The sequence below is a fragment of the Leiobunum rupestre genome, chromosome 2 (genome assembly GCF_980474605.1).
Source record: "Leiobunum rupestre chromosome 2, qqLeiRupe1.1.hap1, whole genome shotgun sequence".
Classification (NCBI taxonomy): domain Eukaryota; kingdom Metazoa; phylum Arthropoda; class Arachnida; order Opiliones; family Sclerosomatidae; genus Leiobunum; species Leiobunum rupestre.
The window spans coordinates 8,627,967-8,646,460 of NC_143385.1; the positions used below are offsets into that span (position 1 = coordinate 8,627,967).

General features: G+C 36.1%; 1 protein-coding gene across 1 annotated transcript; it reads right to left on the reverse strand.

Annotated features, from left to right (window-relative positions):
- Window positions 1-11,987: 11,987 nt before the first annotated feature.
- Window positions 11,988-14,005, reverse strand: LOC149956017 (uncharacterized). Its single transcript, XM_090166738.1, has 2 exons — window positions 13,730-14,005; window positions 11,988-13,648 (listed from the first exon to the last, which is right to left on the reverse strand). Exons 1-2 carry the CDS (start codon window positions 13,953-13,955, stop codon window positions 11,988-11,990), a joined length of 1,887 nt encoding a protein of 628 aa, XP_090022864.1. The 5' UTR covers window positions 13,956-14,005.
- Window positions 14,006-18,494: the final 4,489 nt, after the last annotated feature.

Below are 18,494 nucleotides of genomic sequence, written 5' to 3' on the forward strand. Positions count from 1 at the left end.
TTGCCACTCTACCACCAGACGAACGGGATACGCGCCTTGGCCTTGATGCCCCGCTACTTCGCCACGCAATTAACGACGTTGTGCAAATCTGGAGCATGTGGTCTGGTGAATCTGCGCTAACCGCCTCAACTCTCTTCCAGTTCTCTACTCTCCACAAGAGTAAAGACACTGGGCCATCGCGCTTAGATTTTTAAGCCACGTGTCAAGACAAATGTCCGCCGTTGGTACCTTGCGTTTCGTGCTGTCGAAAGGTGGAACTCACTGCCCCCAAGTGCCCTTGACTGTGTCACGCGCTCATTGTTATCTCCGTCTTAGTGTCACAACTTTTGGGTTCACTATTTGTATGTAAATATCCTTTTGTTTATATCTTTCTGGTACCCTATGGTCACAGAATGTTTCCTGTAAGGCTACACACAAGCTATAATTAGCTTCGTAGCCATATTCTTTTATTTCAAATAAATAAATTAAATTAAAGCCACCTCCAACAAACCCAAAGGTCTTTCTCTAATAACAATAATAGGGAACTACGACTCAACCAATGAAAAGTGTGTTAAGCATAAACATGTCATAATTATCTGATAAAATCACTAATATACTTTATTCTAATTTCCAGAAATTTAGAAGATGACTAAATTTTTGTAAGAAAATCTAATAAAATTTCAAAACGGCTGTTCTGTTTTTATTTTTTAATTTTTAAAAACGCTAGATTTTTTCTTATTTATAATATAACTATTTAAAAGCAGCTTACTGTAATGGTCAGTAGTAACAAATTTGCATTCAACAGTTTTAAGAACGGTGGTTATCGTTAATTGAGCAATAAACTGTTTTGAAAACAGCAGACAACGTGCAATAAACATTGCCTAATTAGTTACAATAGTAACAATCTACTGTTCTTAAAACAGCAAACAGCTCCAATAAAAAGTGAGCATTGTAAATAATGAAGCTATAGGTATTTAAAAAAACAGTAATTGATAGTTAACTAAACACCAGCTAACACCATTAGAATAGTATACACCATTGAAACAGTATATGCAACGGTTTATTGAACTGCAGGGGATGTTAAAATACAGCATAAAGCTGTTATAAAAACAGCAAGGTATTTAGAAAACAAAACAGTAACCGACAGTTAACCATACAGCAGCAAACACCATAGGAACAGTATATTCAACCGTTTATTATACGGCATTTGATGTTACAAATGTACCAAAAAGCAGTTGTAACAACAGCGATGAATTTAAAAAAACGGTAATCGACAGTTAACCAAACAGTAGCAAACACCATTCGAACAATATATGCAACCGTTTATTATACTGTTGTTGATGTTAAAAATCTACCAAAATGTCGTTGCAAAAACAGCGTGGTGTTTACAAAAAAAAACAGTAATCGACAGTTAACCAAACAGTAGCAAACACCATTCGAACAATATATGCAACCGTTTATTATACTGTTGTTGATGTTAAAAATCTACCCAAATGTTGTTGCAAAAACAGCGTGGTGTTTACAAAAAAAAACAGTAATCGACAGTTAACCAAACAGTAGCAAACACCATTCGAACAATATATGCAACCGTTTATTATTCTGAATTTGATGTTAAAAATGTACCAAAAAGCTATTGTAACAACAGCGAGTTATTTAAAAAAAACAGTAATCGACAGTCAACCAAACCGCAGCAAACACTATTGGAACAGTATATGTAACCGTTTATTATACTGCATTTGATGTTAAAAATCTACCAAAATGCTGTTGCAAAAACAGCGAGGTTGTTTAAAAATAAACTGTAATTTCCTCTGTTATTTTAACAATGTCGATTCACTGTTATAAAAACAGCACTTTACTGGCATCTACGAACGCCACTACCTTGCTGTTAAAAAAACAGCGTTTTTCCTCTGTGTGAGTGTGGAGTTACAACGTTTGGAAATAACTTGTGAATTTTTAAAACAACTTATTTAAACAATTACAATGCCTAAGCTAGAGACCTCTATTTTAAAATCTACCTATCTTATCTATTTTTTCTATAGTCCTAGTCGATAATTCAAAATAACGGTAAAGAAAGCCGCAGATCAGTTTTGTAAAATATTTTCGGTGGCGTAATCGTCGGCCATTTTCGGTATGGAGATACAGGACGGAAGGCAGGCAAGGCTGCCAGATTTCGATAGATCGAAAACAACCAACTCTCTCAAATGTTTTCGTTTTGAAAAAGAAAATTTTGCGGCATAGCTATCGACTAAGACTATTACTATAATAGTCCCTAGGCTCAAAGGCTGGCTTTCACAAGATACACTATCTAATCTTAACCCGTAAAATTGGGGTATTTTTATAATTTTTCTATTCTTAATAAATACAAAGAATTTTCCATCCCCGACCCCGACCCCGACTTGTTTTTCGCGGGGTTAGACCCACCCCGACCCCGACCCCGACTTTATTTTGACCCCGTACGAACACTACAATACATTGCATGGCAAATTGGCCCTTTGGGTAGACACAATCGTAGAGTTATCCCATCTTGTAAATAAGAAGTGTCTATCCGAATCCACATGAAAGAAATTACAAGGGATTTGTATATTATATATATTTATCTAATTAATTTTTGTTTACATTTTAATATTTAGATAAACAGAAAACCTAAAATTTTAATAAAAATAAAAATCTTGCAGAAAGGTTTTATCCAAAATAATAGACACTAGTTTGTCATATGCAGCTCTCATAATCTAGCCATGATTTATTCCTATCTTCCTCGGTAAGGGCCTCATGATAACACGAACCCATACCCCAATCATGTTCATTAGTGACGTGATGTAGCATTGTAGACCAAAGCTCCTAAATTGTTGTAATTTAAAATTTTAGTTTTTTTATTTAGTATTATGTTGAATCCAAAATCACCTTCATCAGATCTGAATCCTGCTGGCCAGGCGCGTGCCAACCACGGGGGCAGCGGGGGCGAGACCCTCTTGGTCGCGTCCTTTTATTAACCACCTTTTACTAATCTAAAAATAATAGCCGGTTATTGCTTCAAGATTGTGCTCCAGTGCTTATAATTTTTAAGACTTCAAGTAAAATTATTGAATATAACAGTTTTCCAGATCAACAAATCGAGAAAGATTTCAGGTAAATTGTGCTTTTTCTAGTTTTATCTGTGAAAATAATGGTTTAAAACATTAATTGAAACTAGGAGATAGTTTTCATCTTCCTAGATTGAAAAGCACCTTAGAGGCGAAGCCTAAGGCGCTAAGCGGAATCGGTACGACTGTAAAATTAAAAATATTTTAGGATGAGGTAGGGTACACGAAGAGTCTAAAACGAATATTTCTGTTAAGTCAATGCTCACAGCCACGCATATGGCTTGTTTTAGTCTTCTTCGAATACTTTTATTTCAATTTCGTCGTGTAGCTTAATTTTAATGTCCAAAATGTGTTGCAATTCGAACATTAACATACTCGGTGTTCGCTACTTTCAAACTTAAGTACTTTCATCCGATTTTAAGGAACTGATTATTCGCGAGGGTCTATATATGATATATCTGGAACGTCTGCAACATTTTGCAATTTTCGCTCAACTTTTTTTAGAAAGAAATCAGGGATGTCTAAAGATCTAAATTTTCGGAAATGGCAAATTTCGTTGGATATTTGGTTAGGTGAAAACCGCAAGATTAACAATATGACTACCCAAGAGGAAGGAAAAACAAATTTTGAATACTTTGGTGTTTCGACCTTGACTCATTCTACCGACTCCGATTCCAACTCCTTTAATGCTAAAAAGGGCGACTGTCAAGATAATACTAAATCAACCACTAAAACAGGGTTACCGCGTGATGTTATAATAATGATCGAAATAAGCCAACGTCGAGTTTTTCGTTTCAAAAGGATGAAAAGGGAAGGTCTTTTGTATATTCTTGGTTCGAGCAATTTCCTTGGCTTCATAATGATGTATCGGAAGATTTAGTTTTGTGCATTGAATTAATGAAAGCAAGAGGGAATTCCAGTCATAATTTTGAATCAGCTTTTACTCACACGGGATTTAAAAACTGGAAAAGGGGAATCGAGCGATTTCGAATGCACGAAAAAAGCGAACTACACAATGTTTCCAGCACATTTGTCTTGGAAAATGCTAAAAATATTCCAGATGTTAATCTAATAAATAAACAGCACCTTACTCAACAAATACAGTTTTAGTCATCATTTTCGATACTTCGATCGCATAATAATTTATATTTCTGTATGGTTGCTTTCAAAACTACTAAACACATAACAACTTTTTTAAATTAAATACGTACTTAATAACCAAAATATGATACGTTAAAAATACAATATTTTAGAACAAAACGTTTCACCAGTACGGTATCACTCCATATAGCATAAAGCTAAAGGAAAATAACTTCTAAATTGAAACGCTGTTGCAATTTAGTGTTTTTTTTTCGGTACTAAACATTCATAGGTTTTTGCGTAAGTTATAGGTTTTACCATTTTGTGTTGAGCATCTTGTTTTTGCCCCCGCTCTCGTAAAAACGTTGGCACGCGCCTGCTGTTGGCACGCGCCTGCTGTTGGCAGTTTCCTGCAGACCACCAAAAGTGGTTGATAATCGAGTCAATCCAGTAACCTATTGCACTACAACCTTTTTCCTTGCTAGCCTAGAAATACATCAAACTAATTACACTCTTCATACAGTTCTACAGATGCACAATTAATACATTATACCTCGTTCAATTTTTTTCGTAAATTCTTGGCTGCATGCCATATGTCGTGCGAGTGTTTAATTGCGGGAAATTCTTTCCCTGTTAATGAAGAAACAGAACAAGTTAGATATCTAAATTTCTTTTACGTAATATTTCATGAAAACTCACTCATAATTGACTTAATTTGGACATGTGCGTCAGTTACCACTTCAGATATCGTACAATGTTCTTGAAGTAGTTTCATTATTTTACGAAAGCAAAGGGGTTCCACATTGACGCTTTTGTTGTCGGTCTCGCTCTTTTCACAAAATACTATGGCAATGGCAATTATTTTATTTGTTTTTGCGTCGATAGCTGCGTAGGTACAAAACTTGGCGCAGTAGCCCGGGCTAAATAATATTACCAAAAATTTAGTTTCTAAAAAGAAAATAATAAACTAAACTATTTACCTATCGTTTCTCGCGTCCAAAGCGACTATAATGGGATCTATGCACTGGTAAAATAGCGATACCTGCATCGAATCCCAGAATTGAACCACAGCCGGATAGAAAAATTGGTCATGTAGTTTGTAGAGTGTTACATGACTAATAGCCTTTAGGTCCAATAATTTCATAAATGTTTCCAACTTCAAAAAATAAATACGTAACTAAATTAATAATTAATCAAAGTAGCAACGTTAATTAACCCTGAAAATTAAAGGTGAATTACCTTAGTAAATGAGCTACCCGAATAGAGAACACATGAGGAGAACTTTAGATTTAAATCACTATGAACATTGAACAGTACTCCAAATCCCATTGTGGGATGCCACACTTCGGCATTTCCATGTAACATAAATACAGATCCTTTAAAGTAATGATTATACACTTAACTAGCACCACAGTTTTCATATGAACATGTGTTACCATTAGATTGCTTCACTAAAGATATAATTATTTCCGTTTCAACCATACATAATTACCATATGTAACATAATTACTCATAAGTATGCCTCTGTATAACATTTCCATTGAAAAAATTCAATGAGACCTTGTTTCACGCGGAACATACATTAAGCGGACCCAAAAATGCAAAAATGCTTATAGTCCTTGCGCTATTGAAATGGTTACGATAGAAATGAAATCATGTGATCGCGAGGCACGAACTAAACTTAACATGGGTAAAGCCAGAAACGCGCGAGGAATTCTCACTAATTTCCGTTTCCAATCAGTAAAGTTGATGACGCGTATTTCGTCCCGGAATTGTAAGTGACGTAATTTACGTCAGTGGCGGACTGGGTCTAGCATTTTGGGCTGCCAGGAGACAATAGGCCCCAGTCTTAACAACTATAAGGCTATCAGCCCACACTTTGTGCAGAAACACCAATCTGGTCCGTTTCCAGGATTAGTTTGTGGTTGCGGGTCAGGGGGTGGCTGAATATTCGCTACTTGCTGATTATTCGGTGAAATGAGCATCGGGCCCAGATTGACCAGGAAGGTCATTGTTGTTGCCTAATACTTTTTTATTCCGGTTAACCTGCTCTGGCATGTATTTTTCCAGGTTTATTCTCGGATTTTTATTTAGAATATCGCTCAAAATGAATGAGAGTGGATTGTGGGATAGTTTTGCAATTATCTGTTTGAATAAATTTGCAATAAGATTTACTACAGGTTTTATATTAAGATTATTAAAGAAATCCAATACCTCAAAACTGTAATTTTCCTTTACTTTCTTCTTCTTGGTTTGTGGTTCAATATCGAGTGGTTTACCATTCATGCATTCGGTTTTGCCTTTGCCTCATGCGCACCAAGGCCCACATTTCTTATGGGTATTACGGCACTTGCAATAAGTTTTATTTGTAGTAGCTTTTCCGGTACCTGACACACAATTCCCACGGCATTTACAGCTTACATTCTCGTTTAAACTCATTATTTTTTCCAAAAAATACCTCTTATTATAGACTAAAATTACCTAAATCTAAAATTATGGCCACTTCAAATTGAACCATGCTGGATTGCACAATACGAATGAAATTCCAAATTTCCAACAGGAAACGCCGGTTTACAGACTTGTAGGGCGCTTCATGGCCGATTCGAAGAAAAGTAGTTCCACTGAGCTTTGTATTATGTTATCAGTATTTGATAGATTTAAATAAATGGGCAACGTTTTCCAAAATTAAATTTTAAAATATACCACATCGATTAAGACTTTTGCATTAAAAGTCCTTTTAAATTTGCATAAGTTTTATGTATTATATACGCTATGTTCCGTTTTTACGTCACTGATGACGTTTTTTGAATGCGCTTTGACCCCCCCCCCCACATCTGCCCTTTCCAGTCCCTTTAGGCTATTGCACACTATGCATTCCTTACTACCGGAAGCACAAACAACGTAGGATGCGCGCGCATTCGTTCATTTTGATTGCCGTGACTTAAGTTGCGTTTCCTTTTACTCAAAATTAATTTTAAACAATAATAATTAATAATTATTAAATGACTATTGGGATACTTGGATAAACCAAATATACATTTTCAAAATAAAAGGTATAATTGACAAGAATACTTAAATTAATAATTTTATAATTAATTTATATTTAATTACCGTTCTTTTCTGGTTGATATAATATAACAAAATAAATAAATTTCCACGTGCTTCCTCGCATGGTGCATTATTTGCTATTTGAAAAATTATTAATATCCCGGCGTAATCTAATTGGTTAGAAAGAGATGGAATGTCGTGACATCAAAGCCGTAAGAAAGGTGAGAGGTGACCCGATAGCACTGGCGCAGGAAGAGATAAAGTTCAGGGATTTCCCTATAAACGCATTCAAAGAGGCAGTCGCGACGTACCATGTTAAACGCGTTGAGAAAGTCCACTTCGGCTCGAGATGTGGGTGGTTGATGTAGCGACGGGCTGCGTGAGCAGCGGCCTCAGAACCACCCTACGTTCCGAAACCCAGTTGAGTGGGACCCAAGAGAGGACCCAGAGTCGGCATGATGCGAGAGCAGGCAACCTTGGCGAACAGACGACGAAGAGTGCATCCCACCATTATGGGCCTCACGCCTCAGAAGAGGCACAAATTGGCGCCGTATAAAACTGGACATAGTGCCGATGGAACTTGGCCGGCGAGCATGCTGAGGTCTTAAGCCGTCGAGACCACCTGCCGAGCCGGACGGGAACGACATGATTGCAGTGCGGACGCTGGATTCATCCACGTTGAGCCGAGGGAGACTATTTAAGTCGTCAGGTTTGTCCTGATGGTTATTCCCTGTGGGGTGTTTACCTTTGAGGACCTCTAAAGTAGTAGAGTTCGTTGGGGCAAAAGATGACTCTGACGAGATCACACGCACAGCACCCGAGATACCGCCGTCCGCGATCTTAACCTCACAAATCTTTCCAACGTCCCGTTTTAATGGACAATTCGTAGATGTTTTTTTGGGCTTGCTAACCCCGAAAGTAGGGAATGAACTGGTCTCGAAGGTCTTGATGTTATTTTTGCCTGCAGTGGTGAGCGAAATCCGTTTCCCTTCGGAGACAAAGGGAACTTGCAGATACAGAGAGGGGAAGAAAAGTAGCGCCCTCCAAGATTCAAAACTGTTGTCCTTAACGACCTTGTTGAGTGAAGAGGATAGTTCCATATACGCCATGTATCTAGCGTTTTTCGGAATGCGACTCATAATACGCCGATCTGATTTGAAAGTAGTAAGTACTTGACCGACAAGGTCCGCGTAACTGTCAGCAGGCGCGGAGGACGACGGCGGAAAAGAAGCTGTAGGGGAAACGGAATGCTTTGTGCAAGAAGATCGAGCATAATGACCGTTTAACCTCATAAAAGATTTCCCGCACTGATGACAAGACTGAAGTACGTCTTGTGAGGACATTATCTTGCGCGAAAACGCACCCGGTGCTAGTCGAAATGCACCCGGAAGTGAAATTCCCGAAAAACGTTATTAAGGCCTAGTAGAGTTTGAAACCACTGTCGCGAGTTCGACGGCATCATAGAACGAAAGGAGAATAAGCGGCGAGATCTAAGGACTTACTTTTTTTTGTTGGAAAAAAGAGGCCAAAAGCGTAAATTGCAAGCCCGAATTAGCGGGGTCATATGTTCAATCAGAGCAGAAACATTCACAGGAACCAAATAAAAAACGCCCGTCGTAGAAATAAATATTAACATAAAGCTGGCACAATCAAGCAAAAAGTATATATACAAAGAACAGCCGAACAAACTAGGTGGGGAAAAAGGTACACAAGTCACTAGAACAACACTAAGCAAAAGGGAGGGAGAACTACAAAAATTTAAAACACTAAGTACACAAAGACAATTAAAAGGAAATTCGTTGAAAAAAGGAATGCTAACAAATTAAAACTAACAATTATAGTTTACCAAAAAAAACACCGAAACGACCGTCGCGATGCCGGGGTTATACATTATTTACACAAAAAATAAGATGGCCGAACAAAGAAGTAACTGAAATTTTACGATATTAAATTAAATACACCCGCCACTAACGAAAGTCACAATCCAAAACGAAAATGATCACTTTAGAAAAACGAAATTAAACAGACGCGATTTCTACAAAAGGGGAACACTGGAAAATGAAGGCAGAAAGGGGAGGGCCGACGCTGCCGAGTGACCGAACCCGAACTAATAGTTAATTGTTATTTATATTATTTTAATTAATGTTTTTAAATATATATCCACTATTAGATTATTATTGTCATTATAGGGAATTAACATTGGAGGGGAAAAACAGTTTTGGTGACGTAGGGTTTTTTTCGTTGCGACTGTGGTGCCATCTAGTTTATTATAATTTAGGAATTTATTTAAAAAACACGCGCGTACGCCATATTGGGTTGAAAAAAATGTAGCCATGGGTAGACCTAAAAAAGATAAGGAAGAAGTTCCTTCAGATTATTTAGATCAAATTCCTACACACGCTAAAAAGAGGTATTTTGAAAAGATAAAACTTATCAACAACGTAGACCCATATAAAATGGACCCAAGTGAGTTGGCACAAGTTCACGGGGATGGCGAACATAAAGGTGTAGGATATGGGTTTGAGTATTTGCCTCCCATGGAGTACGGACACCTCTACCATTATTTAATTAATGGCATATCGCCATATACGGATGAGCAACTTAACAACAGGAAAAGCCTTGGCGCCTTTAATCAGTTTCTCAATGGGTTCGTACGTGATGTCCGAGTAAAGCAGATAGGAAAAAACTACATTGTCAAATGCTCTGTAAGCTTTTTGAAATATTTTATCCAAAAAGTATTTATTGTGTTATTGTCATAGGTTTTGCACTCGCAATCTTTAAGGGACGAGCCTTTATACAGCTGGGTTATAACTGACGAACAAGGCCACATTTTGGGTGCCCACTGCACCTGTGTTGCTGGGTTGGACGAGTGCTGCACTCATGTAGCTGCCCTATTATTTTTCATAGAATATGCAGTAAGATATCGCGAAACTAAGAGCTGCACTGGAGAAAAAAAGAAATGGGGTGTTCCTTCTACAAAAGGAGTAGAAGTTTATCCATTGTATAAAGCAGATTTTAAAACTCCACAAAAGAAAAAGGTACATCTAGAAAGCGTTGTAAACTCTGAAGTCATAGCTCATACAAAACCCATCAGCGACATAAGAAAACAAAAAGATGTCCCTGAAATATCTAGTGAAGAATTTAATGCGTGGTGTCAAGAATTTCATGAAGCTGATAATAAATTGGCAATTTTTAGCGTGCTTGGAAAATATCAAAAGGATTTTATACCTAAGTGCCTTGGCCCAAAATACCCACCACTCTTAACTTCCCTCTTTGATGAAGGAACTCAAGCTTTATTATTTCCTAATTTACTTAATTTTTGTGAGAATGTGGAAATAGGTTTCAATGACCAGCAAGCTTTGGCTCTTGAAAAAGATACAAGGCTTCAGAGCAATTCAAATCTTTGGAACCGTTTCCGAGCTGGAAGAATAACGGCTTCAAATGCCAAAAGATGCTGTAGTTCTGATCCTGCGATGCCATCCATTTCGTTAATAAACACAATTTGTTATCCGAACTCATTCAATTTCAAGACTGAGGCAACCAACTGGGGGTGTGAAAAAGAAGCTGTAGCTCGAAAGGCTTACTGTGTTATTCAATCGCAGCAACACTCTAATTTTTCAGTCGCCAGTTCAGGGTTATGCCTTAATAACGAGTATCCTTTCATTGGTGCATCCCCTGACGGCATAATATCCTGTTCTTGTTGTGGTAAAGGTACCCTCGAACTGAAATGCCCTTTCTCAATGAGAAATGATTCTGTTTATTCCAAAAACAAAAATTCTTGCTTAAAAGAAACCAACTCTGGATTTTTCTTGAGTCATTTGCACCCTTATTATTATCAAGTCCAATTTCAAATATTTATCACCAAATCTGCATATTCAGATTTTGGTGTTTGGACTACGAAAGACCTCCACATTGAAAGAATTCAGCCAGATGAAAAGTTCTTCCGTGAAGCTTTGGAAAAAGCAAGCAAGTTTTTCTACCGAGCTATTGTACCTGAACTTGTAGCCAAGTTTTTTACTTCTGATAAAATTGAACAACCAGCTTGCGAAGCTCAAATTAATAAGGGTGTTAGTGATACAGTAACAGCTTATGATATTTCGATAATTGATACAGCGAAAGAAGTTCTTAGTGATAAAGCCAATTTAAATGTTCCTAGTACCAAAACTAAAAAAGGCATTCCTGGTAATAAAACAAAGAAAGGCATTCCTGCTAAAAACAAAAAAAGGATCCCTATTTCTGGAAATTGTGATATTTTAGAGCTGTCATCAACACTCCAAAAGGAAATTCCTAGTCCAAAAAAAAGTGATATTTTAGAGCTTCCATCAACACCCCAAAAGGGGATTCCTTGTCCAAAAAAATTTGATATTTTGGAACTCCCATCGACATCCAAAGATGTATTTTTAAGCAATAATCCACTTTCCTTCGTTTCCATAAATAACATCCAGAAGAAAAAGGAAGAAGTGAAGTACTGTTATTGTGGAGGCAGTGATGAAGGTGATATGATAGGCTGTGATTTAGAAAATTGCCAATTGCGGTGGTTCCACTTGGATTGTCTAAAAATTGACATGAATGATGTGCCTAAAGGAAAATGGTTTTGTCCGGTTTGTGCCAAGTTAAATCTTACAAATAAAAGGAAAAAAAGGAATGTAAAAAAACCAACTAGATTTCTATAACACTAATTGTTTATTATTTTTATTAAATTTATTTAAAAAAACACCTATTTGCTTTATTTTTATAATTTTTTTTGAAAAACCTTTGAGTAAACTTATTTAATTGTACTTAAGTTTTCTAATTAAAATTTTACTCAAATGGTACTACTGACTTGCAAAGATTTGTTAAAGCGCATGCAACTAATGCAATTTTATCTATGGTCGCTACCTGCTCCCCATCTACAGTGTGTAACATTTCGATTGGAAGTTTAGAGAATAAAATAGCGTATTTCTGTCTCACGGTACCTATCACCCTTTCCACGTGAATACGTACATTTGATATTTTTCTTGTTTCCTCTACTTTACAGGGGTCTAACTGCTTTTTTCCTCTATCCCGAAATGCCGGAAGTTTAACAGTAGCATAATACAATCCAACGGAATCCTCTATTTTAAAACCACGGTCTGCTAAAATTACATCTCCGGGCAAGAGCTTATCCAAGAAACCACAGTCCTCTGTCAAACGCTTATCACTAACCCTTCCAACCCAAGCTTTGGACAGGAAACTAATTGTTCCCTGTGGTGTTATTCCAATGAGGAACGTAGCTGTATTTTGATGCTTGTAGCTGGACCATGTTTCAGCTTTTGTTAAAATATTTGACGGTTTCTCTGTAAAAACTTCGAAGCAGTCAATAATAACTGCAACCTTTTGACCAAACTTATCTCTAAAGCACATTGGCATGGTTCTTTGAAGCTCTTCTCTGTCTGGCCAGTAGATAAATTTTGACATACGCTTGTATAAAACATTCAGACATGCGTAAAATAATCTGGATACTGTCATTTCAGAAATATTGAATCTATAGGCTAAGTCCCTATTGCTTGAAGCAATTCTAAGTTTCAGCAATGTCAAGATTAATTGCTGAAACGGGGTCAATTTGGAATTTTGGCACAAGTAACTTTCAACTCCATTGTACAATGTTAACAGAACTGGGTAAGTTTCCAATCCAGTAAAAAACTTAGTACGACAATTGTCATTAACAAATGTGGATTGAACACAGTTTCTGATATCTAGTTCGCATTGAAGTTTTTCTATTTTGCAATTTAATAATATGGCATCGTCTTGAAACTTTCTAATTTGATTTTCAGCCTCTTTAAGTTTACATTTTAAAGCCTCAATTTCATTTAATGATTCTCCACATTTAATTTCACATGCTTCCAATTCAAACATCTCAATAACTCTGAAGCTAGTTTGAGTTTCTTTTATAGCCACTTCAATAATTTCTGTTTGAGTTTCAGCATCAGCTTTTGGAACACTTTCTATTTGCGCACTAAAGTCACAGACCTTTGTTTGGATTAATGCCTGAATTCCGATATTCTTCCTTTTAGTAGATGTTTGTAATGCTACTTCAGTCATTTGAACGATGGAAGTTTGTGTTCCAATAGTTGACTGTGTATTGCAAGTGGATTTCCCTAATACAGATTTTGGCTTGTCATGGAGTTTTACTTCTTGCAACAATTGTTCACCCACACTATCATTAACTGTGCTATTCATTATTAAAGATATTTCATCTACTCGAACTGATTCTTCAAAAGAAGTTCCAAGACAGCTACTATTCATATTTGAAACTTCAGGTTGGACATCTTCACGCTTGTATTTTTTAGCGCTTTGCTGGTTGTCGTTGTGGGCACGCCTACGCTTTCTTTCATATCGTTGTAACTTAGAGATTTCATCTTTTTCATTTGGATCTAAATCTCCATTTAAATACCTCGTAGGGATCCAGTCTGGGTTTGTAGTATCGTACAATGAAGATGGTGCTAAATAATATTAAAATTAAAAAAAGTTAGTGTACAACTCATCAGTCAACATGTTAATCATATCTATGAGTTAGTGCTTACCTCCAGAGAAAAAGTGTTTTGAACATATCCTCACCCATTCACCACAGTCCACAGGATCAAGGCTTAAACATTTAAGCCATTTATGGTTTCTTTCCTTGGAAAGTGCCTCGGTTTTTTCGCCTTGATGTTTAATAACGCGAGGAATCCTGAAAAATCTTACATTTTTTCCCTTATCTTTCGACATAAATACACTTTTACATCCCTTAATGCTACAACTTTTAACCATTTTCAGAAGTTCTCAATGAATTAAACGCAGCACTACCACCCAACAGGGCGGCTAAATGGGTTCGGAAGTTTAAAAAAAATATAGTTAAACATTTTCTCCAGAGATGGCACCTTAGTCGATTTTTTTTTTGATAGTGACGTAGTTCTTAGAGATAATGTTAATTCCCTATTCTGGATAAAAACAGAATCAGGTCTGGTTGTTTCTAAATAAGACTTTGTCTCAGGTTGCGCCGAGCGGGTTGTGCAATATTGTTAATTTATTTTCCTTCTGTTGATAATTTTTCGATAGTCTTCAACAATAACATTTATTTCCAAGACAATAAATTTACCGCATTTTTAATGAAAACTAGTTAAAATTGGTAATATAATACGTGCAGCCAAGCTAAAAAATTACATACTTTATCCTCAAGACTGCAGGCTCAAGTGAGTCAAGTTTCATTTCTCAGAAAGATCATATTTATTATTTAACTTAATTAGTTATACAACCTTTAACGTAAAAATTACATTACATTAACTTGTAAATTTAATTCATAAGGAAAAGCAGTAAATCAATTCATAATTATGGCATCCAGCTCGGTCTAAAGACGCCATTTTATTTTTAAAGCCTCAAAGCACGGCCAACTTTGATTTCTCGCGCATCTCTCGCTCTACAGCGGCCATCTCATTCGTTGACGTTCCTGTGTTAACCTATGAGCAAAAGATGTGTATGACGTCAGCGCCCCTAGCGGATTATTATTTTTAGTATAGTTTTTACATTGGGGACAATATAACCACCGAGCGTGGCGCTGAACTCCTACACATTATAGTACAGTTTATAGGGGGAAAATCCTTGCTCGCGGAATTTCGACGAATGTGTTGGCCGTAGTAGCGCGAACAGCGCGTGATCAAAGTTGGCCGTGCTCAAAGCCACCCGGTGACTACCATTCGGGTAAAAAAGGTTCGCTTCAGTCACGGCCAACTTTGATCACGCGCTGTTCGCGCTACTACGGCCAACACATTCGTCGAAATTCCGCGAGCAAGGATTTTCCCCCTATAAACTGTACTATAATGTGTAGGAGTTCAGCGCCACGCTCGGTGGTTATATCGTCTGCAATGTAAAAACTATGCTAAAAATAATAATCCGCTAGGGGCGCTGACGTCATACACATCTTTTGCTCATAGGTTAACACAGAAACGTCAAGGAATGAGATGGCCGCTGTAGCGCGAGAGATGCGCGATGCGCGAGAAATCAAAGTTGGCCGTGCTTCAGTTGAAAACGCTCGCTTTTCTCTTCTTCTATTTACGCAGTCGTGAGTGACGTCACTGGACTTCGTGATTATTACAGATCAAATTTAAGGGGGGCTTATTGTTCATTTTCATTCGTCTGTCATTAATGTTTTTTTTCCCCGGAAGGTCATGCAATATAAATAGTTTATTTTATATATTATGTATTAACTGTTTTTATTTAATATTAATATTTCATTGTATTTTAATTATTAAAAGAATCAACCATAGATTTTAAATTAATGCTTTTATTCACTTATTATCATAATTATAACTATTATTGATGTTACTAATATTTTTAAGTTTAGTTAAATTTGACTAAATTATTTACTTAGGAAAAAAGCATTTTTACTAAATACATTTTTATTCGTCATAAATTTCTTTAGTTACATTCAGTTAATTTTACCATTTCTATAGAGGCATGGTCTCATTTTTGATAAAGTAGTTTAATACAAAAATAGTTCTAATTTATTTTGCAAAATAGTTTAACGTATCCCTACTAAATTAGAAACTATTAATAAAAAATCATCATTTAAAACTTGTACTTTTAGATAGGAACAAAATTTTCAGCCTATTTAGTTAACTTGCCACAACCCTCGTACGCATTGTAACCCGGCCACCTGAATTAAATTCTTCAAAAGTCGCTTGATGACTTAGGCCTAAGGTGGTGCCTTGGGTATTAGCCTAGCTGATGATGATGATGATGATTATTATTATTATTATTATTATTGTTATTATTATTATTATTATTATTAATTTTTAATTCTTTTTATATTTTTGGCGTTCTTGAGTGTGATTTTCGGTTTTAATGTTTAGGTACTTAATTCTAATAATAGTTCGCATTTTTATATAAGTAAATATTATTTCTCTTGGGTATTCTGTAAACCTTTGACAAATTTGATCAGTAATATTGCTAACAATACCCCTTTTTCATTTAAAGAAATTATAGTATCCTCATCTTTGTTTTATTGTACAAAACATTCGTCAAAATCTTTAACATCGTGTAAGCATTTATTTGATGGTAAAACAATTCCACCATACGATAAATGTGATACCCATGTCGGTAAAAAGTAATCATGTTCACTATTTGCATTTGTACTTTTTAAATTTAAATGATTATACAACTCACAAAATTTCTTTGCCACCCAGCCAAATATTCCATGTCTCCCTCTTGGTTTTCTGTGTAAATTTGTTTGTTTTCTTTTCCAAAGTTTTCGGGCTTCTTTAATATTAAGTTTGATGATAGCGTGTTTGGACTTTAAGGCATTAAAGTGAGAAAACTATTTCCTACATAGTTAAATTTTGAATTTGATTTTGGAATTTTTTTTAATGGTGATTGTGTAGCAGTGACCGTTTTTGAAAATTTTTCAAGGTTGTTCGAAAGATCTGGTTCATAAGATTCAATGTTTGAGTCATCAGGATTGACTTCAGCTTGTTTTAGTAGATTAGTGACAAAATACTCGTCTGCTCCTTGAGAAACCGTATTGGTATTATTTTGCACTAATCTGGGATTTTTACCAAGAATGATCATCGTTCGAAGTTGCGAAAACTTTTTCCAAACAATCTTAGTTTAGTCGGTGCGTTAGAATATATTACATTCCATAGTCTCTACGAGGATCATAATATAGGTTCTTTTTTCAATTATTTGAAGTTAAAAGACCTTTTTGGAAAATTTGGAGAAATTGGTATTTTTTATTTTTAAATTTTAAGTTTTTAAACGTGTTTGACATTTTATCCAATATTTCAATTTGAGATTTTAAATTGGAACCATATGCGTTTTTAGACTCTTTAGCGTTAAACTCAACAAAACTGTTCCTTACATCGAACCAAGGATCCTATATGTTAGAAGGATAGGTAGCCCTCCGGCCAGCCCGTGTTTTCAAAACGCCAGCAGCGCCGTCCATATTAAGAGAGCCTCTAAACTAAACGTGGGACGTCTTGTTTCTATTCCCTCAAGGACAAATTTTGGCGGTGCATCCTCCATGTTTTGTCCTTGACGGAATCTAAAAGCGGATTCTCTATCGCGCATGACCCACCGACGGCGCTGCATTTTTCATCTCTCGCCTTATATCCTTCTAACATATAGGATCCTTGATCGAACCATTCGTTTACTGTCTAGACAAAGTCGGAAGTAGCGTCCCCAATATCTCCTACTCCTAATCTGCTTATTGCTGTGACAACACTATGAGGTAATAGCTCTGCTGCCAGACGTACATTTTGTCTTTGGGTACGAACACAATCAAAGTGTAATCTAGTTAACTTGTAGAGACTTTTAACTTCGACCGAGTCTTTAACAAAGGCAACCTTTATTAGGTCTATATTAATTGTTTTCTCATTTATAATGAATCCTGCATCAATGAACCAATTTTGAATTAATTAAAGGATATGAGGAGCGTCAGCAAAAATGTATATGTGATTTTTAGTATTTGTCGGATTCGTAAACCATGTCTTATCAATTTAGATTCCCAACTCGTTCCATAAACCCATGTTTCCTTCCCCCATGTCATTAACACAAGCGACTACGGTAAACCCCGATTGGTCTAATTCTTTGATAACTTTAGTTAATGTAGCTTTAGTCATTTTATCATCAAACCCTAAGTAAATTGGTTGTTTCTATTTTGAAAAAAGGCCACGAGTCATAACTACTTGAAGTTGACTATGGGGGCCTATAACCTGATCCAGTTTGACATCATACTCATAGAGTGATAGAACTTTTACCTCGTCGAAAGATATCACAGTTAATTTATCTACCCTATTCATATTTACTGAATTAGCTTTCATTAAGTTTAGAATCGTAAAGAACTCCATGGCTAAAATCTAGTTTAGATGCGTATCGTTTTAGGGTGGCTATATGAGATAATGGCATATTGCACTTTTCTCTTAAATAAATATACGCTCTTTTACTTAAATATCTACCTGTGAACGCATTTGATATATCCTGATTTTCCCACATTACTTTCTTTTTCCCTAATAAGGCTTCAATTAGACTTGGTGTGAACGCTTTTTGCAATGTGGCCAAATATTTGCACGCGTCTTGTTTGCACTTGTTTGATTTGAGATCTCTATTTTCATTCTTTAGCCGTTTCAATTCTTTTTTAAGATTTTTGTTAACAATTTTTGCTGTGTTTAAATTTAATTCTAGGTTGCTAATTTTGTTGCATTTTTTCAACCATATAATTCTGGTGCTTCATCATTAGGAAATCTGTGATAAGATATGCCCTCATTCTTGGTGTTTTTTAAGTAATTGACGCATCCAAATACAGCACATTTGGTTCCA